Consider the following 24,407-nt stretch of genomic DNA (forward strand, 5'->3'; position numbering starts at 1 on the left):
ACAAACCACCTATCTCTCAAATATGCTGGGCATTACACAGGACAAGGATGAGACTCTCCCTCTCACAGTGGCTGTCTTAGCCTCAGGTCTCTTCTGGTCAACTTCACTATCTGCTGGAGTGGCTGTTGATTCTAATCAGTATCTTGCCTGCCTGCTCTACCTGCCACAAAAGTTTCTTCCTTTTTCCTTTTGGGGAAATGCTGTCCTGATCTGGGTATTGAAATTTAGTGCAGCCCAAAACTGCCAAAGCACCAAAGTGACAAAATCACACTTTGCTTCCAAGTGAAAACATCATTGCCCACTTTAGTCTCTTCCGACTGCAGCACAAATCCAGTCCTGTGGTCCTATGGAACCAAAATGGCAATACAGCCTAGCTCCTCCTTTATGTTCCTCCTCTGTCTTCTGTTTTCTTTGGGACTCAAACACAAATCTTTCATCCTTTTTCTTTACTACTAAAGAATCCACATGTTTTGGACACCTGGAGTAGTGGTCACTGACCATACATTTCACATACAGGCAGGTTGCAATTCCCAGGTTGATGTCAGCTGGGATACCCTGATGTATTTGTTTTACATCTATTTATTTTACAAGGTCGTAAGTTCCTCTAAAACATGGAGCATTTAGGTTTTTGTTGTTGTTGTTTTTATTTTGTTTTATTTTTCTTTCGATTGCCTTCTACAACATTTGGCAGGCAGTGAGTCCATGATTAATATTTATTTAATGAATCCATGAGGCTGAGATGAGTTAAAGGACAGCCCAAACTGTCAAACTAGTTAGTAGTAGGGTCAAAATTAGAGAAAGTTTCTATGTCTTCCACACCCAGACTTATTACTCTTTAATAAGAATTGGAAAATTAAGGATAGGCTTGTTTCTTTACAAAAGAAAACATGTCTCTTTCTTGCAGCTAAATCTAGGCGTTATAGTTTAAGACATAAACAGGAGTTATCAATTTCCATACATAATTTTTGCTCTGCCCGACAATCTTGGGGTGCCATGTACCTTAAAAGCCCATAGATAATCCTACAGTGGGGGCCAGCTCTGCTTCTTACAGAGAATTTGTAAGATCCAAACAGAACTAGAGGTCTACTGGTTGCTACAAAAAATAAATAAACAATCATGGGTAAGATTAGTGTACATAAAAAAGCATCTCACTTTGCTACGTCCATATGCACTCACCCACTCATATACATTATCTCCTTATGAACATTTTTCAGCAAACTCAGAAGAGACAGCTAAGAAAACTAACAGAAGCAAAAAGACAGTAATCAATACTCAAGTTGTCCTGGCAACTGGTGGTGGGGAAGAAAAGCTACTGCCAAATTATTTGAATAATGACAATAGTCTTCACCGAGAGTCCTACAGTAGCACCATTTGTTATCTGGCTTAAAGAAAAAGAGAGAGTAACAATGCATTATAATGCCAGTGCAGTGCATTATTTGATTCCTGCTTCTCCCCTATTCCTCAATCCTAGGCTTCTGAGCTAAACTAATAGATTTTTTTTTTTTTTTTTGGCAAAATCTAGATAGACTGTACTAAGATGAAGAAGTAGAATTGTTTTTTCTCTTCTTAGTATCTACAATTTTAAAATAAGACTTGTACTAGTCAGCTAGGGCTGCCATAACAAAATACCATAGACTGGGTGTCTTAAACAACGAAAGTGTATTTTCTCACAGTTCTGGAAGCTAAAAGTTTCAGATCAAGGTCCAACAGGGTCAGTTTCTGGTAAGGTACAAGAACGGGAACAGACACAGACCAGGGGAACATAATTTTCCAAATTCTTCAAATTCTAGTCCCTTTTTGGCTTGTTTAACCAAGCCAGAAATGGAATGAAGGAAGATTGAAAATATGATTATCTTTCAAGAAAATAAAAGAATTACTCAGCAGACATTTTAGAGATCATCAGGACTGCTACTCCTATCGCAGGTTCAGGGGAAGTCTGTTTTGTCCTTCGTTTTAGTGGGCTAGACAGAAAATGACCAACCAGTAACTGATCCCTACAAGTCAGAAAGAGAGTGGTCATTTTATGGTTATCTTTTTTTTTGTCACATGGCTTTTGCTAGGTGCTTGCATGTGAAGAAAGAGAGATCTGTTTCTCCTCCTTTTCTTGTAAGGCCATTAATTCCTTCAAATTATGACTCCTTCCCAAATGGTATCATTTAAATTTCATTATCTTTTAAACTTCCTATTTCAATATACAGCAACATTATGGCTTTGACATACGAATTTTGAAGAGACATAATTTAGTGCATAGCTTAAAATTCACATTCTTTTTGCATGTAAAATACATTTATTTCAACCCACAGCCTCCAGAGTCTTAACTCATTCCAGTGTCAACTCTGAAGTCTAAAGCCCAGTATCTCATCTAAATAGCATTTAAATGGGTGAGTCCTGAGATACAATTCACCCTAAGGCAAAATTCCTCTTCAGCTGTGAAGCTGTGAAAGCATACAAGTTAGGTGCTTCCAACATACGGTGGTGGGACAGGGATAGGGATAGGACAATCATCCCCATTTCACAAGGGAGAAATCAGAAAGAACACAAGGGTGATGGGTCCAAAACAAGTCCAAAACTTAGCCAGACAAATTCCAACAGCTCTTAGGGTTTGAGAGCCATTTGTTTTTGGTTTGATGTTCTGCTCTCCAGGGCCACTGAGGCAGCAGCACAGCCTCAGCAGCCCTTCCCCTTTGCTTTGTGGGCTGACCCTGCTCATATGGTCTTGCGGAGAGTGCTGCCCCTGGGGCTTTGCATGGTGGCTGCCTGGCCCACTAAAATGAAGAACAAAGCAGACTTCCCCTTAGTCTATGATGGGAGTGGTGACCTTGATGATCTCTAAAATGCCTGCAGGGTTATTTTTTATTTTCTTGAAGGATAATCATGTTCTCAACCTTTCTTCATTCTATCCTATTTTTTTCTCTTTCCTTTAATTGCAGCAGGCAGTATTTCTGCTGGTGTAATCCTGGCTTCTGGTGAAGTAGTTGGTTAAATTCATGGTTCAACCGTTGTTGATTTCCTTATCAAATGGTTGTTAGGCAACACCCTTAGTGTTCACTTCAGAATAAATTTTTCATTTTTGCAATATGAAGAGGCTGAAAAGTTTCCAAATTCTTCAAATTCTAGTTCCTTTTTGTTTAACAATCTTTTCTTTAATTAATCTCTCTCCTCTCATATTTTGCTATAAGCCGTAAGGGAGATCCACACTACTTCTTCAACACTACTTAGAAATCTCCTCAGCCAGACACTTAATTTCATCACTCAATTGTTCTACCATTTTGTGAATAGCAGAATAGTAGGACATGTGAGTGATGAAATTAAACATTTGGCTGAGGAGATTTCTAAGCAGAGTGTTGAAGGAGCAGCTTGGCTCCTCATAGATAGAGATTTCTAAATGACTACTAGAACGTGGACAAAATTCAGACAATTTCTTTGTCATCTTATATCAAGGATCACCTTTCCTCCAGTTTCCAATACTCTGTTCCTCATTTTTGTCTGAGATATTGTCAGACTGACCCTTAATGTCCGTATTTCTATGAACATTCTATTCATGATTATTTATGTATCTCTATGAAAATGGACGCTTTCTCTTCAACTCTTCTCTTTTTCTTTCTGAGCTCTCACCAAAATAATCTCCAATGTCCATAAATGCAAAAGCCTGAAAAGACACCTGATATGGTTTGGCTCTGTCCTCACCCAAATCTCATCTAATAGCTCCCATAATTCCCATATGTTGTGGGCGGGACCCAGTGGGAGATGACTGAATCATGGGAGCAGGTCTTCCCCGTGCTGTTCTCGTGAGAGTGAATGGGTCACACAAGATCTTATGGTTTTAAAAATGGGAGTTTCTGTGCGCAAGCTCTCTTTTTGCCTGCTGCCATTCATGTTAAGATGTGACTTGCTCCTCCTTGCCTTCCACCATAATTGTGAGGCCTCCCCAGTCATGTGGAATTGTAAGTCCAATAAATACTTTCTTTTGTAAATTGCTCAGTCTCGGGCATGTCTTTATTAGCAATGTGAAAACAGACTAATACAATATCTAAATAACCCAATCTTAGGTTCTGCAATAGTGATATTTACAGGAGTAATGGGAAGTTGCAGATCTTGTCACCTCTGGAACAATGGCTGGTAATCATTTAACTATGCCTACATCTTAGCAGAATTCAGGCCTCTTTCATCCTCCAAACCTCATGGTGTTTCATTAGCTTTACAAGGCAGTTTAGTTTGGGGAAGGGCTATTACCATTTAAACTATAAAATAAATTTCTCCCAAAGTTAGTGTGGCCCATGCCTGGGCATGATCAAAGGGCAGTTTAGAGGTTAAAGGCAAAGTGGAGTTAGTTAAGTTGGATCTCTTTCACTGTCATAATGCTCTCACTGTTACATTTTTTGCTAAGGCATTTCAATATCTCTAAATTATGAAAAAATTGAACATCACTTTAAAATTCAATGCCACACCTTTGTCTTGAAGAAATTAGTCAAAAGAGGTGAGTAAAATTTGGGCAACATTATTTCATAACTAATTACATTTATTTTGTTTTGAACTCATTCATTGCAACCACCCTGGAAATATTTACCCCTGACAGCTTGTATTAAGTTATATTAAGTCTGTAGTTTTAAACCTGTATCTTTGGGGCAGATTATTTCTTGCATCCAAAGTATTAACCGATGCACAAGGAGTAGTCTAATGACAATTTTTAAATGAAAATTATATACATTTAAAAAATTTATACCTTTTTTGAATATGAACCTTAACAGTTTGGACAAATTATTAGAAAAAAAATAGATGCATATTCTCTTATTAGAGTAAATGTAAAACCAGAATAATTGTTAATGAGTGCAGCCTTGCTTCCAGAGAATTGTTGTTGAGCAGTCACTGTACCAACCCTAGTGTGCACAATCAACATCTAAATGGAGACTCTTAGAGTCACTCTTTCAGCTGATGAGCTGCTTTTTGTTTGTTTGTTTGTTTGTTTTGAGAGTGTATTGGATGACTCCTGGTGGGCTCGACAGATTGAAATACATATTGCATGGCATAAGCTGAGTTTCTTTAGAGATAAGGTCTTTCCTGGGAGCACATTCAGGAACCATTTTTATCTTAAAGGCAATTTCTTTCATTAAACACAGCACTCAGGCGTTTGATAAATGCTTCAGATGATCCAGGTATCTTCTCCCAGGAAAATATTGACTCAATCTACTCCCTAAGTATATGTTGCTGAAGTGGATTGACCATTCCCAGTAAAAAATATTGGTCTACTGCTCACACTTTAACACCACCAATAAGATTGCCTTGGATAAGATAATATTTACTGTGACTACAATGCTTAGCCTTTAAAAAAGATCTACATTACCAAATGGTCTATTTGAAAACTAGTCCTCAGACTTTCGCAAAGCTGTGGTTGAAGATAGTGCTATTCTCTTACCCAGCTTTTCTACAGAGGCTGTCCTGAAAAATTTCTGTTTATTTGAGATTTTAGCAGAACAAATATGTTTGCCTCTTCAGGGCAATTTCATATTTATTTAGACATAAAAAGTAAAGTGATGCTTTGATGTTTTACTCTTACATGGGTTTAAGTCCACAACTTACTGTTCAACAACTGCATGCCTAGTAGTTTCTACACATGTTTTCGATGCCCTCTATTCTGTTTCTACTACTAATTAGTTTATTCAATATGTTTAGACTTTGGGCTCTTAGATAGGGTGTTACTCTAATGGAATAGATGATTTAACAAGAAAAGTTGCAATGCCATTCAACTTAATATGCTAAAATAATTCAGTGGGTGTCAGTATATTCGAATCAGTTCAATATTTCAGCAACCCCTCAATTCAGTGTTCTGTCAGAAACTGGCAACTGCAAAGAGAGTATAAGAGATGGTGTTTTAGTGCTGTATATTTTTAAATACCCTGTAATCTTTATCTGGAAATGCTCTCTCGAGCCTCAAAAGATTAGAAAAATAAAAATACATGTCTTCAGGGGAAAAAAAATACTTCTAATAGCACTAAATTTAAACAGGGAAAACCTGAAATCCCTGATGACAACCTCTAACTAGAGAAATATGTCAAAGAGAATGTTGAGCAGGTATGGTTCATGCCTGGAGAACTTATCGTGCACATCCATGTTTAAGTGTATGCTGAGTATTGCCCCTAAGTCTCATAACAAGTTAATTTTGTCAGCAAGGATTTTTGTGCACACTTTGTATGTGTGTGTCTATGAGAGCATGTGAGTGTTACAAAATTAAAGTTACTGTGCATTTTAAAACTATGGAGTCATTTCAGAAGAGACATTTGCAGGGAATACATGATTAATTATATTTTGCCATTTCATAATTATCCACACTTTGTCTTATGCTTTAATTATTTTTCATGTTTTTAAGATTTCTGTTCTTCATCTTTAATAGTAGATTATTAACAATTCACTAAGGTCCTGGTGGAAGGCAGAGTAGGTGAGAGGAAAGCTGGAAAGACCAAGTTATGCTTTGAATTCCATTTTTGCCTACTAAGTTTTACTGCACAGCGTTACCTTGGTTTCCATTCATCTGTTCATTGCAGGATATAGATTCATTTGTGCTCCTTGAATACGGCTGGTTCTCGGACAGATTATTGTTGCAGGATTTATCATCACTGGATATTGTTCTTAGTTTTCCCTAATGCAGTTCCCGTTTGCGCCCTGGGGTCTGGTTTGGCTCCGCTGCATTCAATTGCACATGTGTAGAAAGTCACTGCGACCCATTTGTGATTATGCTCATTATAATTGGTGTCATTCTGGTTTTGTCTGGTATTTCCTGCTGTTGTTTACATGAAACTGCATACTTTGTAAGTGGAAATATTTCACTCTCTATTATAATTGTGATATTTATTTTAGGCAGATATTTATTTTAAGCAGATTTAGTCTTCTATATTGTTCTTTATTTTGACTCTTACTGCATGCATGGCAAACGTGGATATGTAGAATTTGAGGCTAGAATGGACTGTTCTCATTTCCAAAAGCACAAATCCCCTTTGAGGATGAGATGTCCTTATCTGCTCAGAATGAAAACAGGAGCGTGCAAAGTGGACAAAATACTCTCTTTCCCTGTATTCCTTCAGGTCTTTATTCACTCTAGGTGTTATTAGTCTACTTCTTTGTACCCCATTCATCCTTTTCTTCATTGTATTCCTTGTTGTTTTCTAAACATATGTGCTATTGACTGTTTAATTATGCTGTGCTGCCTTATGAACCAGTGCTTTTGTACAGGAAAAGTTGAACCTTCATTTAACTTCTTTGTTTGGAAGAAATAAACACTCTCTACAGTGTCAGTCAGTCTGTAATGCCTGGCTTGACTCCTAAAGTCTGAATGAGGCGTCCACCTTCCCTACCCTACTGCAATGGTATATTGCTTGTTTATCATATCTTGGATACTCCTGAATTCAAATGTTGGTTCAAATGACTGGTTCCCGTATTAGACTACGGTTCCCTGTTGGCTTGAGACTATATTGTGTCTGCTTCATCTCCTCTAAATTTTCTTTCTATTAATTAATCTTATTCAAGGCCAATGTCAATTCCTTTTATCACTGACATTTCACCTGACCACACCAATCCTCAATGCTCTCTTCCACTTGTCATCTCCCAAAATTGATTTGTGCAACAATTTAAATTTTATATGGTTTTCTTCCCTTTCTACTTCTAAAATAATATTCACTCTATGCCTTATGTCACCCCAACTAGTTTATAACATGATCACATTAAATGTAATTGGTTGCCCCCAACTGCATTGTGCCAACCACAATACTATGTATACAATATGTGTTCATCTGTTTAAAAGGAACATTTGGCCATTTTAACAACAAAATATTGATTTCTTCATAAATGCACATATGTATGTATATATGTGATGTGTATAATAAAAATATATACAGCCAGGCCTCCATATTCACAGGTTCCAAATCCTCAGATGGAACCAACCACAGATGGAAAACATTTGAAAACAAACTGCAATAAAAAATAATAAAAAAAAATAAAAATAATACCAATGATAATGTAGTATAAAATAATTTACATAGCATTTACATTGTGTTAGATGCCGTAAGTAATGAAGAGATGATTTGAAGTATAGAGGAGGATGTTCGTAGGTTATATGCAAATGCTACACCGTTTTATTTAAGGTGCATCCATTGATTTTGGTAAGAATTCTGGAACCAATCCTTTGTGGATCTTGAAGGATGACTCTGCATGTGTACATAAGTGTATGCATACATATGTGTACATGTGAATGCACCCATGTAATTTGCCTAGGAGAAATAGAGATTATTTGAAGTATTATTCAGCCTATGACATTTGTCTCAATCCCCATAGTTCTTGTTAGGTTTCCCTTTTTCCATACTTTGCAAATATGGGTGTTTTCAGTCCCCATCCTATCTTGGATGGATTCTAATGAATGACAATTATTTTTATGTATGTACATTTCTATATTTGTATATGTGCATGAGTATGCATGTATGTGTATATCTCCTAATACATTTGTTGGCTACTTAATACATTTTAAGTTTTATAATTCTTTTTACTTGGAATATTAGAACAAATCTAAAATATCTTTGTGCATGAGCTTCAACTTTTAAATAGTAACTATTGAAATGATTTTAGTGGGAATTAGTTCCTATGGACATTTAACACACATATTTCTTTAAATGTACACTTTGTTGTCATAAGTATATGGGATTTGTTTTATGCCTTTTTATATAGTAGCAGTATAAGATAGAAAAATATAGCATCACCAACATTGATAGAGACAGTGTCTTAATTCTTGGTGGGTGGTTATTTGCACAAGAGATGCTTGCACAGTTATTGAGAATGTTGTAGTTCCTTCTCTTAAGTTGCACACATTGTATTCTAGTGTGTCCTTTGTTCAGACTGCCACCATTTTTCTGTTCCCTCTTTTTCATTAGAATAACCATTCATTGCCCATCCGTAACTGTTCTCACATTACCTGTGTTGGGACATGTTAATTTATTGATTGCATCAGTCTACCATCATTCAAAATTAATCAAGTAAATTTAAACTCTTACTTCTCACATCCCACTTTAACTTCCCTCACTTCTTTTGTCCTCATAGCCAGTGAAAGTTCATGTAATGGTTATCCTCCTCTTCCCTTTTTACTTCTATATTTAACCATTTCTGAATATGTGAATTTTCGTCATTACTAGTTAGCTGTATTTCAAATTCCACTGGTACTTATCTCTGTATTATCTTAATGAGAAACTATAAGCCCTCTTTTCCTACATTTCGTATTACTCACTACTATTTTAAGTACCACTTCAGGTAGAACTTATTAATAATCAGACAGTAGCTTTTAAAAAATTATCCTTTTGTAAAATCTTTCAAAATATATTATACTTTTGAAATCTGATTGAAGGTCAGTAGCTAGGGGTGGGAGGAGACAGTAGGTATATTCCATGCTTTAGTTTTAGCCTAATGATTTCAAGAGCTGACAATACACAAAAGCATTGTAGAAAAACTAAAGAACACAATGCAATCATACCTGTTGCTGCAGGACTGAGCACTGATCTCAAATAAGGCTTGGAAACATAATTTAATTAATGAATGTCTCACTGCATATTTCTTTTATCATCTGCACAGTATACCTAGAATTTGAATGATTCTTTCCCATGACTTAATATTGATTTTTAAAAGACTACAGTAAGACATGGCATGCAAAGCCTTTGGGGCCACTAATATAGAGTCTAGGGGCAGGATAAAGCAAGATACTTCCCAGGAGACGATTATTTCAAAGTGGATTTTACCTAGTCCTGTTTCAAAAGATGCTCCAGGACAGAGGATTTTATGTCATATAAGATTTGAACAGATTTGTAAAGGATTCAAGTAGTAAAGAAATTTCTTCATATATTCAACTATGGAACTTCAGTGTCATTATCTTTAAAAAACAAAAAAATACTATTAAAATCCTGTAGACTACTTTTGAGAAAGACTAGAACATAGATTTTATGATGGGTATGGAGGGTTTGAGTGAAGCTAATACAAATTTTACTGCTTGGAAATCTATTTGAAGGTCTTGCTTATTGGCTCTTGGCTCTTGGCTTCAGAACATCCATCAAAAATTTCTAGGCAAGAAATCAGGGAAGGAATTAACAGAATATATTATTTATTTATGAAAGCAAAGGTTATTGCTGTTTTTACTTATCTGAATATTAAATTCTTAGCACAGTGTCTCAAAATTTGCTTGCAAAGTAAATGAATTAAAAAAAAAAAAAAACCCAGATTTGTTAGAAAGAAATTACTCAGAAGTGTTGTCTAGAAAAACATTTTCTAAAATTTGTCCAAAAAAATGTTGTCTATGACCCAGAGGTTATATCCATCAAGGTATTTTATAGGTGAAGGATGCTATGGTACTATGGTTTAAGAACGGTTGTGTGGCCTGCAAATTTCTGGTTATGAACGTTGACATGAGCCACAGGATCATTCTGTTTGACTCACAAAGGTAACTTTCCTTGATTACTAAGATATCTGCAATACATACCTATATAAATCTTGATAATATTTTGGTAATAGATAATCAGATATCTTGGAAATATACATGTATTTCTCTTTTTTCTTTTTCTATGTATGTATGTATTTATTTACTTGAGACATGGTCTCACTCTGTCACCCAGGCTGACGTGCAGTGGCACGATTACTGCTCACTGTAACCTGGACCTCCCGGGTTCAAGTGATCCTTCTGCCTCAGTCTCCCTGGTAGTTAGAACTCCAGATGCGTGCCACCATGCCTGGCCAGTTTTTGCATTTTTTTTTTTTTTTTTGTAGAGACGGGGCTTTGCCATGTTGCCCAGGCTGATCTCAAACTCCTGGGCTTAATTGATTCACCCATGTCATCCTCTCAAAGTGCTGAGATTACAGGCATGAGCCACAGTGCCCAGCTGGTTTTTTTGTGTTTGTTTGTTTGTTTGTTTTCCCTTATAGCTCAACTACCACAAGGAGAAAATGTTTTGACTGGAAAATGCAAAGACCAATCACCTTTGTAGTTCTTCATATTAAACACACAGCTGGATAATTGTCTTGCATCTATCTTTGGGATTCTTGACAGCTTTGCAGCACTCTTACATGTCAGACTTTTTGTCTGTGCCTAAGAAGTTGAAGGCCAAAACTGAGACCGCATTAAATTCATCAAAGTGAAAAGAATCTTTACAAACTTTTGGAAATAACAGATTCTCTTCCCTTCCCTGCTAGCTTGTGTACTGGAGTATTGTTTTGAACTTTTAAAACTTGGTTTTGTATTATTGTACAGTTTTATTTCACATCTTTCCCATGAAATGAAGTTTAGTGTGAACTCTGCTTCTCTCCTCTGTGGAAGAGATAAAATCACATTTTAAAAAACGGAGGACATTAAGTAAAATTTCTTGTTCAAATGCTTTTGTGCAACATTAATATTTCTTTTCTCCAGCTAATATATCCAGTAATCAAGAGATTGTAGTGTATTACTTTAATAAACCTTTCTGATAATTTTACACTTTTTCCATTTTATACACAAATTTCATAAAGGAGCAGTTGTTTCATAATTGTCCTACCATTTATCATATTGACATACTTCGTCTTTAATCATATATATTTTGTTACTGTATTACATTAATGCAACATAATTTGTCTTTATAGTAATATTATTTTTTCTCACCTTATTCATAATAAACTAAATGAAACTCTAAAATGTGTTGTCCTAAACCTTGTATTTTTTTATAGTAAACAGATATATAAGCATTTGCTTTTATTATTACTACTACTGTCATTATCCTCAGTATTTTTTTTTCCACAGTGTTAGATCAGTTCTCACTGAGCATTTTATTACCTTGTCTCTACTATTTTTTTTAATTTTTTTTTTTATTATACTTTAAGTTCTAGGGTACATGTGCATAACGTGCAGGTTTGTTACATATGTATACTTATTGCCATGTTGGTGTGCTGCACCCATCAACTCGTCAGCACCCATCAATTCGTCATTTATATCATGTATAACTCCCAATGCAATCCCTCCCTCCTCCCCCCTCCCCATGATAGGCCCCAGTGTGTGATGTTCCCCTTCCCGAGTCCAAGTGATCTCATTGTTCAGTTCCCACCTATGAGTGAGAACATGCGGTGTTTGGTTTTCTCTTCTTGTGATAGTTTGCTAAGAATGATGGTTTCCAGCTGCATCCATGTCCCTACAAAGGACGCAAACTCATCCTTTTTTATGGCTGCATAGTATTCCATGGTGTATATGTGCCACATTTTCTTAATCCAGTCTGTCACAGATGGACATTTGGTTGATTCCAAGTCTTTGCTATTGTGAATAGTGCCGCAAAAAACATACGTGTGCATGTGTCTTTGTAGTAGAATAATTTATGATCCTTTGGGTATATACCCAGTAGTGGGATGGCTGGGTCATATGGTACATCTAGCTCTAGATCCTTGAGAATCGCCATACTGTTTTCCATAATGGTTGAACTAGTTTACAATCCCACCAACAGTGTAAAAGTGTTCCTATTTCTCCACATCCTCTCCAACACCTGTTGTTTCCTGACTTCTTAATGATTGCCATTCTAACTGGTGTGAGATGGTATCTCATTGTGGTTTTGATTTGCATTTCTCTGATGGCGAGTGATGATGAGCATTTTCTCATGTGTCTGTTGGCGTATGGATGTCTTCTTTTGAGAAATGTCTGTTCATATCCTTTGCCCACTTTTTGATGGGGTTGTTTGTTTTTTTCTTGTATATTTGTTTGAGTTCTTTGTAGATTCTGGATATTAGCCCTTTGTCAGATGAGTAGGTTGCAAAAATTTTCTCCCATTCTGTAGGTTGCCTGTTCACTCTGATGGTAGTTTCTTTAGCTGTGCAGAAGCTCTTTAGTTTAATTAGATCTCATGTGTCAATTTTGGCCTAAACCTTGTATTTTTAAAAATATTTTTAAATGAGTATTTCAGGATTTAACAATAATCTTTTTCCTTTTTCCTGTCATTAGTATTATTATTTTAAAGAACACAGAAATTGCCTCTCTTTATTTTTGGAAAAATAAATTGAGCCTATAGTTGTACTTAGCAGTGAAAAAGAATAAAATATTTATAAAATGTAATAAAATGGGGCATTTTTCTTTTCTACTCAGTCCCTGAGATAACTTTTCAACATCCAACATAAAACATCCAAAATAAAAGAAATTTGTAATTAGCTCTTCTAAAGTAATTGATAAAAATTCATTTTCCCTCAATTTTCTGATTTACTTATACTTTCAAAAATAAGATACTTGTTTTAAATCTGTCTAAAGGTCTTTATGGTATGGGGAAAGTAGCAGTGCCGATAGAATGGGATCTATATTTCAAATGCTTGCTATGTTCTTCATCAGTGTCTGTCACTTCTAATTGTCAACACCAATTCCTATTTGTCCCTCTTCAAACCATAACTGAATGAGAAACAGATTATGCATTTAGTCACAAAATATTAATGCAGAGTTCTAAAAGTGGCTACCTGGTCTTGTTTTGGCATGTCTACAAACAACTTTGTTTTACATAAATGGCTTTTCTACACATTTGAAATGTGAATATATTTTATTTTTTCCCAGTGAGTACACAATACACAATTCTTTGACAATACTATTAACCGATTTTATGCCAATTTGTTCTCTGATCTAACAACATCAAAAGAAACACATAAAGAGTTTGGACACTGCTTGGTGACTTAAACAAACTACAGTTAAAAAAAAAAATCCATCTATAAAACAAAGTATAAAAAGTCTACCCACGGCCACAAAATCCCTTTTCTTGCAACACTTTAAAATCACAACAAATGCTTTTGAAATTATGAGATTTTTAAAAAATTAGTAAATTGAACATCAGTTTTTTAAAAAAAGTATGGTGTTTCATTTGAAGTACACATTATAGAGAAGCAAAACAAAAGTAATTTCACCGCTAAAATAACGTGGAGAGACATGTTGCTTTACAACAGTTCTTGCCATGTAATTCCATAAACAATATACAGAAGCAGATGAACAAATTAGTGAACATTCTATTTCTGCATCTCTTTAATACTGACGCACACTTGCTTCCCAGTAGCGAAGATAAACCACAGTTTAGGGTTCAATGGTACTGTTATCATTAGACTGTCAATGGACAATTACATAAATGTATTGAATAGAAATTGGGCGGTGTTCCATCAAAGCACATTACAGACTTGCAACTCAAATCCTGTTGAGAACATCTTCAAATACTCAGGGCATTAAACGATGACATAGAACACCATTAAATCTGTTTCCTTCAAATACTCAGAGCATTAAACGATGGCATAGAACACCATTACATCTGTTTCGTACTCAAAGCAAGTAAACTTGCAATGGTTTTACTTTTCTTGGTTGTGTGATACCTTATATGTTGGTTTTGAATTTTCTACATTCTCCCTTGAACTGAATTGAAATCCTGTGAAGGAATCAATTCTTTTCATGCCCCTGTACTATCCCACCTTATTTTAAAAGTCTCATAGAACATGTCTGGAAGAGGGGTAGGGCGACTCCACCTGCATACACTGGCATACCTGAGTTTGGGCACCAATACAGCTATTTTCCCAAGGAAGACTTTTCCTGTTACGAACGAAGCTGTGCTTGTGTTGGGCGTGACTACATAGCAGCATTGCCTGTGAGTGCAAGATCAGATTACATTCTCTCCCACCCAGATTTCCTTCTGCAGGCCTTCTGCAGGCCTCCGTGCAGACCTGTAAGAGTGAGCTCAGTGAATTTCTAATCATATTCATCAAATCGGCTATGAAATGAAAAACTGCTGTGGCTCTCATAGGTAGTTCTGTTTTTCTGTTGACATCTGACTACACTGATTAGTGGCTTTTTACATGTAGCAAGTTGACAAAGGCTTTTGATTTCTAATAATGTTTCTGAATTCCTTTGTATAGCTACAGCATTTTATCTTGCCCTCAATCTACCTGAGGGTGATATTTTGAGTGCATAATGTGACTGCCCAATGTGTTTAAAACTAGGTGTAATAGGCAACATGGACTAGTCTAAAAGAACATTCCAAGTAACCACAAGGTCTGCACTGACAGAATTTTAACTGTAACAGTTAATTTGTATATGCTGAAGATAATCAGGAAGGTATGATGCTATGCCCACATTAGTCCAAAAGTCATCTGCATATGCATACTTCACTTTGAAGCCTTGGTTGATTAATCGCCTACACCTGCCAGTTACCAGGGATCAAAGGCTATGTGTTCTATATGTAATGAACTAAGGTTTCAGACTCAACTGGGTCATAGAGAAACACAAGGAGGGAGCACAAAAGCTCTTCAAAATGTGTTTGCCTTTAAACAGAAAGAGGTTAAGCAGGGAACTGCATAAAGAGATATTTAAAGTCCTCACATCCTAGTGAATAAGTATGTATTCACTCTTGGCAGAAACTTTTCATCTTCCTCAGTCTCTTTGTCCCAGAGAAATCACACTGCATTAGAATTCAGGCACTGATGGTAGAAAGTTGATAAAGGGTTTAATAACTGTGTCTCAGAATTCCTTTTCTCTTCAGTGAAGAAATAAATTACATGGTACCGTAAAGCTGGTGGGGCCCATGAAGAACATTACATTCTATACTTGCCTGTGCTGATGCAGTCTCAGGGAATAAAGAAGACGGAAATGTTGAATTATGTCATCCCTTTGTTATAACGACATGACATAAATTGGTCACTGAGTCAATAATGCATGGAGTGCGAATTGTCACTCAGAAGGGTCCCATATTTTAGAACTGATCCTAATTACGTTGAACATTTTTAGAAGAGCACCAACAACTGAACTTATCATAGGAAAAGTTTGAGAAAGTATAGACAGAAATAAAATTTAAGATTGTGTAGGAAACACATGGAAAAATGTCACAAGCGGGAATGTCAGGAAGGTCCTCTTCTACTTGACTGACTATACATGTACAGTAGCTAACATATATTTCAAAGTCACATTTATTCTGAGCATACATGACTGATGTCCAGGAACTTCTTGTTGTCAAAGTCGTGAAAACAAATGAGGCAGGACCATTATTAATGTCCACTTACAAGGTCTGGTTTTATTTAAAAAGTTTATAAACATGCATTTTTTTCTCCTTTTAAACTTTTCTTTTCAATTTCCCTATTCAAAATGGGTCAAACGTATTTTAGTCAGAAGCCAGTTTCTGAGGATGTCCCACAAAATATTGATTCCAATAAATCTACTTACTGTGGACTGAACATACTCTCAGCACTGCTTTTTAAGCACGTACAATTTGGCTATGCATTGGGTGGCATAAACTTCACTTCTTAATCAATAAAACACAAATTGTATATAGACTGTATTATTTTTTAAGTCATGAATTGAAGCGATGCAGCTCTATCCTCTAGTGTGTACTGTACATGTATTAGAAAGATGAAATAAGATATTGCAATAGAGTTTATATTTGGGAACAGCCCGAGTATGCCCTAATAGTAAATTGCTTCTTTAACTATTTGCTAGATATTCTAGAGTTCATTTTATTCATTTCCTTGGGGAACTTCATATTATATTCTGACTTAATGAGTTGGAGAGCTTAATTATGATAATTCAGAAAATGTTTTTAAAAAACTGTAATATAAATACAGCTCTTGCAAAACACCTTAATTTCCTCTTGCTTATTGTAATTCTCAGATGGGTCAATTACAATGACAGGCAAAATTGATTCTAAATAAAACTTTCTTTTTTTAAGCAAATTTATTACATCTTTGCTACCTGCATACTTTAATGCATATTCAGTCTTAAGACTTAAACTACTTTTTTTGACCCCTGCTTTTGTCAATAGTAAAAGCCACCTTTCTACTATTTTTTTATTGACTCAGTCCCTGATATTCAAAGAAGACTTTGCCAACACCATCGTTCCTTTGTATCTTCCTATTTCTACACCCCAACTGAAACCCATCTAACATGATTTGTTACAACCATCATTATCCAATCTAGCTTACAGTACAGAAACTCCCTTCACATTCAGTCTTTTTCTTCATGTCACGAGGAGTAGAGACTTGTGCTTATCACCAAATAAAATTGCAGTGCAAAATTTAAACATAAAAGTTACACAATTAAAAGTTAATATATGGCACCACAGCCTATTAATTCACATATAGTACAACAGACCAATAAGAACAGACGATAATATGAACAGAGCTAAAAAGAGTGAGCTTGCATAGCAATGCACAAAAGAAATTATATACAGAGGAAAATCCTTTTCTTCCTGTAGGGTGAGTTTTGTTTTCTTTCTTTTTTATATACTCCTGACAAGAAAGAGTTAAGGTGGGTGGTGTACTTAAGAGAAGAACACAATTAAAATATCTGTGGGATATGTGTGGCTGTGTGTCTTTACATTGCATTTACAGTTCTTTTAATAGTACATAAATAAAGAAATTGTTCATTGCACTGTTTAGTGTCATCACTTCCATGAGTTCGGACCTGATGGTCCTTCAGAGCAGCTTTGTATGTCTCCTCTCAGTTACTCTAAAGAGAGAGAGAGAAAAAAAATAGAAATAAAATGTAAATTAAGCATTCTACTTTTTTGACCAGCAAAACAAAAAGCAAAGCAAACAGATAATCAATGAAAATAAGGTATTCAGATAGATGAGTTTGTCAACTTAAGTAATTTTACTTGAAGGAGATGATCAAAGAGTAAAAGAAAAGAAACACTACAGAATTTGGAAATTTAAACACCCAATAGAACTATTTTGGTACTCTTGTGTATCTGTCATTGCTTCAAAAAAAAGGCAAAGACAAATTCAAGTAGTTATGAATCAAATTAAAATTATAAACAAATCTTAATCATAGATTGGCAATAGCCCACAACAATGACAACTGAGATCAATAAAGAAATGTATAGTTTTGAAATTATTTCTCTTTTCATTATCTCATGGAATCTTCCAAACAATCTGTGACGTGAAGATAATGGTAATGCTATTTTTCTGATAAGGAAATAGATTAGGAAGACATTACTTTTTCATGTCCAATAACCAGTTAAGTGGTTGAGAATATTAGAAACAGGGCTGTTTTCTCAGCAATGCTTTTAAACAGAATTCAAAGAGGCAGTTAAAAATGTCCAGCAAATATATTTCTGATAATAAAAAGCTGTACTGATAACTTTCCTGAGGAAATTAACACAAGCAGCTCAACATTTTTTGCTGTGACATTCTTAACTTTCCCTATTACCTATATTTTACATTTAGAAAATTAATTATACTAACTGTGCCAGTTTTCATTCATAAATGGAAATTTATTTATAAAATGTTATTGTAGTCAAAAAATATTACAAATTAATTAATAATCAAAGATCAACTCTTCAAGGGTGGCTACCCAAATTTAAAAAATAAATAAAGAGCAACTTGAAAATGAAGAATTCCTTAGGAGTTTCTTTAAAACTACCAAAAGGCCAGTGTCTCCCTTTCTTTATTGTGTTCAGTTAAAAAGGCAAAGAAAATGACAAATACACTATATTTAATTTCACTTACAAGTATTAAGACTAATCGACTAACTTAAAACAATTTTTATAGCATAAATCAAACTTGAAATAGCAGAAACATTTATAAAAATGGACAGCAATACATACAGTGATGGCCTAAGTTATGACCAAACTTGCTGAGAATTGCAATTGATTGTTTTCGTAGCAGAGCAAGTTTTCTATTAACCTGAACTTTGTTTAATATGGCAATGTTATCAATTCAAGGTTCTTTCTGAATCACAATAGCCTTTTAAATGACCTACAGCACTTACATAATTCACCTGTAAACTGTCCTTGACTGTTGGAGCCCATGTATCCTATGTCAAGAAGGTCGCTGGCATTGCGCTGGTGGCCTGCTCTCAACACCTCGGCTTTCCGAGGTCCAGTGGATCCCTTAGAAGAAGCTGTGCCTGATGAGCTGTGGCCACCTGGAGATGGGAAACTGGGCTTGCTATAGGGCACCAAGGCCTCCTCTGAAAAAGAAAAGAACCCCAAGGGCTAAGTTGAACAGCAACATGGAGGCAAACTACCCTCCTAAATATTACACTGTGAATGGCCTGCTTTACCATTTCATTCTTTAGTAAAATTAAAATTATGAAGTTTCATCAGGACCGGATATTAAAGAAATTTCTATGTGCAAGCAACATTTCCTACAATAGGAACTGAAGCAGAATTAAATGAAAAGAGATCTTGGGATAAATACGCAATGTTATATATTATTTGCAAAATTTAAATTCATTATAAAAGAGGGCTGAATACAATGAACTACAGTTTGTTTAACAAAAGCATATCTGAGAATAATTTCTAACGTTCAATGAGGCTCCAGTTCAATTTTCCCATTAAGATGAAAGAAACTTGGTTTTTGGTTCAGTTGAAATTATGGCAACATTTTCTCAATCGATTTAAATAACTATATATTAGTTAATTAAATAAGCTTTTAAAATTTATGTTGCTTTTTGAGACAGAAATACAATATTTAAAGGACTATGTATTTCCTTAAAAGAAAAACTCACACATTTAAATAAATAATATGCTAATTTTTTTTTTTTACAGATTGTCTCTCTACAAATAACTCATGACATATGTTACAAATAATCACTTAATAGTTCAAACATTGTTTTTTCTTTCCCTCTTTATTCTCACTGCTCCCACTCCACACCCCATTCCCTCTGCTTTTCACTTTCTTTCTATGTACGGGGTATTATTCTATGATTAATGCCAACTGAATTTACTATTTCTCCCCTTACATTGTCTTTAATGACAAGAACCACATGATTTTTCTCTCACAGCCTGAATGGTGTAAACGTTCTAAATGTTTCACTAAACCTAGATATTAAAATTGTCATCTACTGGCCCTTGCACCAATGACATTTTCCAAAAACTTGAGCATCGAGTTGTGTCAAAATGGAGTTATGGAAAATGCATGGAGAGAGGCCTATCTAGAACACTTGAAGTCCAAATGAATAAGTGAAAATATATTTTTTCAAAGATTGTGTGTATGTGTGTTTCAATACTCAATGAATCCTGACATGAGAAGAGATGTCTCCGAAAATACATTTATAAAACAGGCTCCCCACCTCTCGCGACCCCCCGCCCCCCCAAAAAAATCTAACTACAAACAATGAAATTTATTTCTGTGACATTTCCAGGAAGCTTGATGTATAAAAAAGCACTTCCCATAGACACATTAACAGTCAACTAAATCAATCAACTGATTAACAGTTGGAGAAAGTGCACGCCCAGTATAACCTTATCTAACGTGAGGGTCTGTGACTGGGCATTTTCCCGCAACTTTGTAATTTTAATGAATTCACCTATTTGATGTGAGTTCTCCTTTCGAATGACTGGTTACTTCAGTCAAAATGAACAAACTTGCTGAAGGCAGAGATTAAACTGATACAAACGATTAAATTTAGCGATCTTTAAAGTACTCAATATAAACATTAATAGGCCAAAAAATAAAATTTTCTACTGAGCAGTTTAGATGAAGCTTGCAAGTCTCTTGAGATCAAAGACCCTGTGGAGAGGTTGACTGAGGAACACTGCCCGTTGGAATCAGCCTTAAGGCATGTACTGGAAACTCTGCTAAGGAATTCCAAATTCCATGACTGATCGAAGGCTAATGTTTTTCAGATGCCCTTAAACAACTGCCATTTCTAGAATACCTGGTAGGAAAAGAAATGGTAACAGTCCACACTTTCTTGGGACTGTGCAGAACACACCTGATCCGACACCTTGTTTGTGTGGGGCTTTCCGTGTATCTTCTTGTCGTTCTGTGGAGCTTATCCATTCCTGGGTTTGTCGCTGCCACTCTAGGGAGGTTCTAGTTGGACAATCCAGTGAGCTCTTTGTGTCTTCTAAGTTGGATGCATGCTGTCTCTCCAGAGAGCTTCCTTTTCTCTCTGTCGAGTTTTCCAGGTTACCAGCCTGCTGGCTCGAGCCTATTTGCTGCCTTAAACCCTGACCTGGCGGGGGATCTGGTGGTGGTGGAAGATCTAAAAATTTTGAATAAGGTTTAGAATGGACTAAAATTTAATGAAAAATACAGGTTTTAGTTCAAGTTGAAGAAAATCTTTGCCCTCATACAGGTATTACCCATACAAAAGAAATTTGGGGAAAATAAAAGTCAATTGTTTATTTCCAAAGCTCATATTATTGCTCTCTCTGCTGTCTTTTGGCCATCGCATCATTGAAACAAAATTGACTAGTGTTGTTTAACAGTTAAATGTGGAAAGTGTTTTCAGTTGCATATGGAGGCTATCATGCAAGGTGTAAAGGGCAGTTCACTGTTTATGTTCAATCCACTGTCCAACCCTCCTTCCCCAAGAAATACCATGACACAAAATAAGATCACTAGAAATTCCAGAAGCTGTGCTAACACAAGGCCCCAAGAACAAAAGGTCTCCAAAGGGAATGTCCCCCTCAGGAAATTCAGAATGATATGACTGCCTTTACCCATGTATGTGGCACATTTAACAACATTAAGCTAACATTTATTAAATGCAATTAACATTCTGCTTGACAACCAATTCTGGCTGTTCGTTTCATGAGTTAGCTAATGAGTTACAACTAATATATTATAATCTTCCAATGTATTAATTTTAATAAGTAATAACCAATGTTCAGAGTAAAGATTGAATGTGTTTTACGGTGCTAGCGAAGACAGTGCATCACAGACATTTGAGACAGAGTAGAAGAGAGAATTTTTCAGAAAAGCTCTTTAAATATCAGATAGGAAAAAATATAAGGTTCCAATATCAACTCCCTTTTCATCTCTCTTTTATTAATTCTTCAGGTCATAATAGCTTTATATTTTGTATGTCTTCGATTGTGAAATCATAGTCCTTTCTTTCACTTTTAAGTATGTATTAGCTCTGAAATTACTTTGCTGAAGATTTTGAAATCTTCTGAACATCAATTTGGACCATTTTCTTCTCATTTTTCTTGCATGTTATTGTAAACTTCTTTGTTCATCCTTAGAATACTGGTAATTATATTATTTTTTCATAAAGACCAAATATCACATAAAATACATATTTATTTCATTAATAGAGGATATTGTACATAACGTAGTCAATTATTTCTGATGCCATTTTTGTAAATGTATTCTGTTGTTTCTAATAACATTCTGTTTGTGAAATTTAGAAGGAAAACGTATAAATTTCTTGTAGACAAAAGATAGCTTCCTTAACAGTCAGCTAAGCCATTCCTTTCAAAGACTTCAAGAACCTTTATACTCTCTTTTATGAGCAAAATGATACTATTCTCCATTGAACTGATAATGTTGGTCTCTGGAGCATCTCCTCTGAGTTCCTAAGATGGAGCAGCATTGCCAGTTCTTACATGTGTCCTCATGTTAAATTATGAATTGCTAATAACTGAAGGGAACAGGGTCTCTGGTTGGGAGGATAAAGTTGCATTTGGAATATTTTTCCAAAATGAAGAAATAATCCAATATTGAGATATCTGTTTGTTGGATAATCCAATGAGTTTGGTGTTTCCTTCATATTCGACAGTACTGACTTCCTTCACTATATGTTATTATAAATGCAAATTATTTCATTTGATTTATTGAACTTAGACTGCCAGTGAGCAGAAATTATTGTATTCGCTTCCAAAATAACTTATCTTGTCATTGATTTTTATTCTCCATCAGTGCAGCTTCATTTTTAAAATGGCCAAAACAGCATCTGCTTATGCCAGCTAAAATTCTGATTATTATTTAATTTAACCAAAAATTATACAGCTTCATAAGAAATATCCTTGGAGTTTATATATTTTAAGAAGAAAGGACATTACGTGCACATTGAAATAAACTAATTGGAAAAAGAAATGGGATTAAGAATGGGTTTTTGAAAAATAAAAGTATGTAATCAAATACATTTACTTAAATTAAATTTATTACTCATTTCTATGTTGATTCATTTCAACCAAATCAATTCACTAAAAAGTCTCTTACTGGTCTACTGAGGATTAGCTCTTTTCAGGCACACAACAGTCCAATGAGATAGGTGACATTATTACCTTCCATTTTTAGATAAGAAAATGAAGGCAAAAAGAAATTAAAAATCTCCAGCTTGGATCTTTCCTCCTATACACTCCAGACTCATATAACCAGGTCTACACTGGACAGTTCCACTTAGGTGTTTAGAAAGCTTCTCAAATTTCATGTATCAAAACTCAGCTCCAGATCATCCTATATAAAATATGCTTCCTCTGCAGTGTTTCTTCTCTCAACTGGTCACAGTTACATTCTACAAGTTAGCCAGTGTTTCAGAGTAATGTGGTTTCCTTTCTTTATGGCCTATGCTTATTTCATAACAACTCCCGTTAGCTCTACCTCCAAAATCCAACCTTTCTTAACATTGCCATTGATTCTCCTTTGGCATGAACCACCATCATCTCTTCTCTAGGTAGCTTCCACAATCTCCACTTTGCCTCGTTTAGTATATCTCAACACAGCAGCTAGAATTACTTTTTAAAAAATAAACAAGTAAGATCGTGTCACTTTCCTGCCTTAAACACACACACATGCATGCACACATGCACATATATACACACCCCGTCCAGTCATTATGGTAGCTTAAAGATCTGACAAACACTAGTCCTTGTTTGCTTGCCTGACTTCGTATTCTATCTTGTTTCTCTCTCTGCTCCAGTCATATCGTTCCCTTTCCTTTTTATCAAATAAATCTCAGGCTTTCACTTGCTATTCTCATTTCCTAGAATAACCTTTCCTCAGATATCAGCATTACTCTTTCGCTTATGTTATTCCAGTCTTTTCTCAAATGCTGCCTTCTTGGTGAGGCCTTCCCCAATCACTCTACTTAAAAATACTTCTTCCCTACACCTATACTTCTCAACTCCCTTCCCTTTGTTTTTACCCCGTCACATTTATCACCATCTTACTTACATGTTCATGTATGTACTTAGGTTGGTCTTCATCTATCTTCCCTAACTGAAATATAAAAAGGCAGGAGATTTTTGTCTGTTTGGCTCCCATTGTCTATTATATGTTATATGCTTAATAAGTATTTGAGTGAATAATAAATATGTAAATTTATTTGCTCAAAGGCCAACACTAGTAAGTAAATTTGCTCAAAGGCCAACGCTAGTATGCGGCAGAGATGAGAAAGGGCCCCTTCTTTGAACAGGACATTAAGAACTAGGGGAAAGGGGCCGGGCATGGTGGCTCATGCCTATAATCCCGGCACTTTGGGAGGTGGAGGTGGGCAGATAGCCTGAGGTCAGAAGTTCGAGACTAGCCTGGCCAACATGGTAAAACCCTGTCTCTACCAAAAATACAAAATTTGCTGGTTGTGGTGGTGCATGCCTGTAATCCCAGCTACTCAGGAGGCTGAGGCAGGAGAATCGCTTGAACCCAGAAGGTGGAAGTTGCAGTGAGCTGAGATCGCACCATTGCACTACAGCCTGGAT

General features: G+C 35.6%; 1 protein-coding gene across 6 annotated transcripts in view; it reads right to left on the bottom strand.

The window, feature by feature from the left end:
- Positions 1-13,531: 13,531 nt before the first annotated feature.
- The window catches only part of ROBO2 (roundabout guidance receptor 2), a 619,239-nt gene continuing 608,363 nt past the window's right edge, over positions 13,532-24,407 (bottom strand). For 2 of the 6 annotated variants that reach the window (XM_033211607.1, XM_033211609.1), the window contains 3 exons: positions 20,693-20,965; positions 18,743-18,943; positions 13,532-17,479 (listed from right to left, as the gene is read on the bottom strand). In XM_033211607.1, the coding sequence (XP_033067498.1) occupies positions 17,478-17,479; positions 18,743-18,943; positions 20,693-20,965 (476 nt within the window). In that variant the 3' untranslated portion in view covers positions 13,532-17,477. The remainder of the gene's footprint in view (positions 17,480-18,742; positions 18,944-20,692; positions 20,966-24,407) is intronic. The other 4 variants (XM_033211612.1, XM_033211610.1, XM_033211608.1 and 1 more) reach the window with 3 other exon arrangements.

The sequence above is a fragment of the Trachypithecus francoisi genome, unplaced genomic scaffold (assembly GCF_009764315.1).
Source record: "Trachypithecus francoisi isolate TF-2019V2 unplaced genomic scaffold, Tfra_2.0 Lachesis_group0, whole genome shotgun sequence".
Classification (NCBI taxonomy): domain Eukaryota; kingdom Metazoa; phylum Chordata; class Mammalia; order Primates; family Cercopithecidae; genus Trachypithecus; species Trachypithecus francoisi.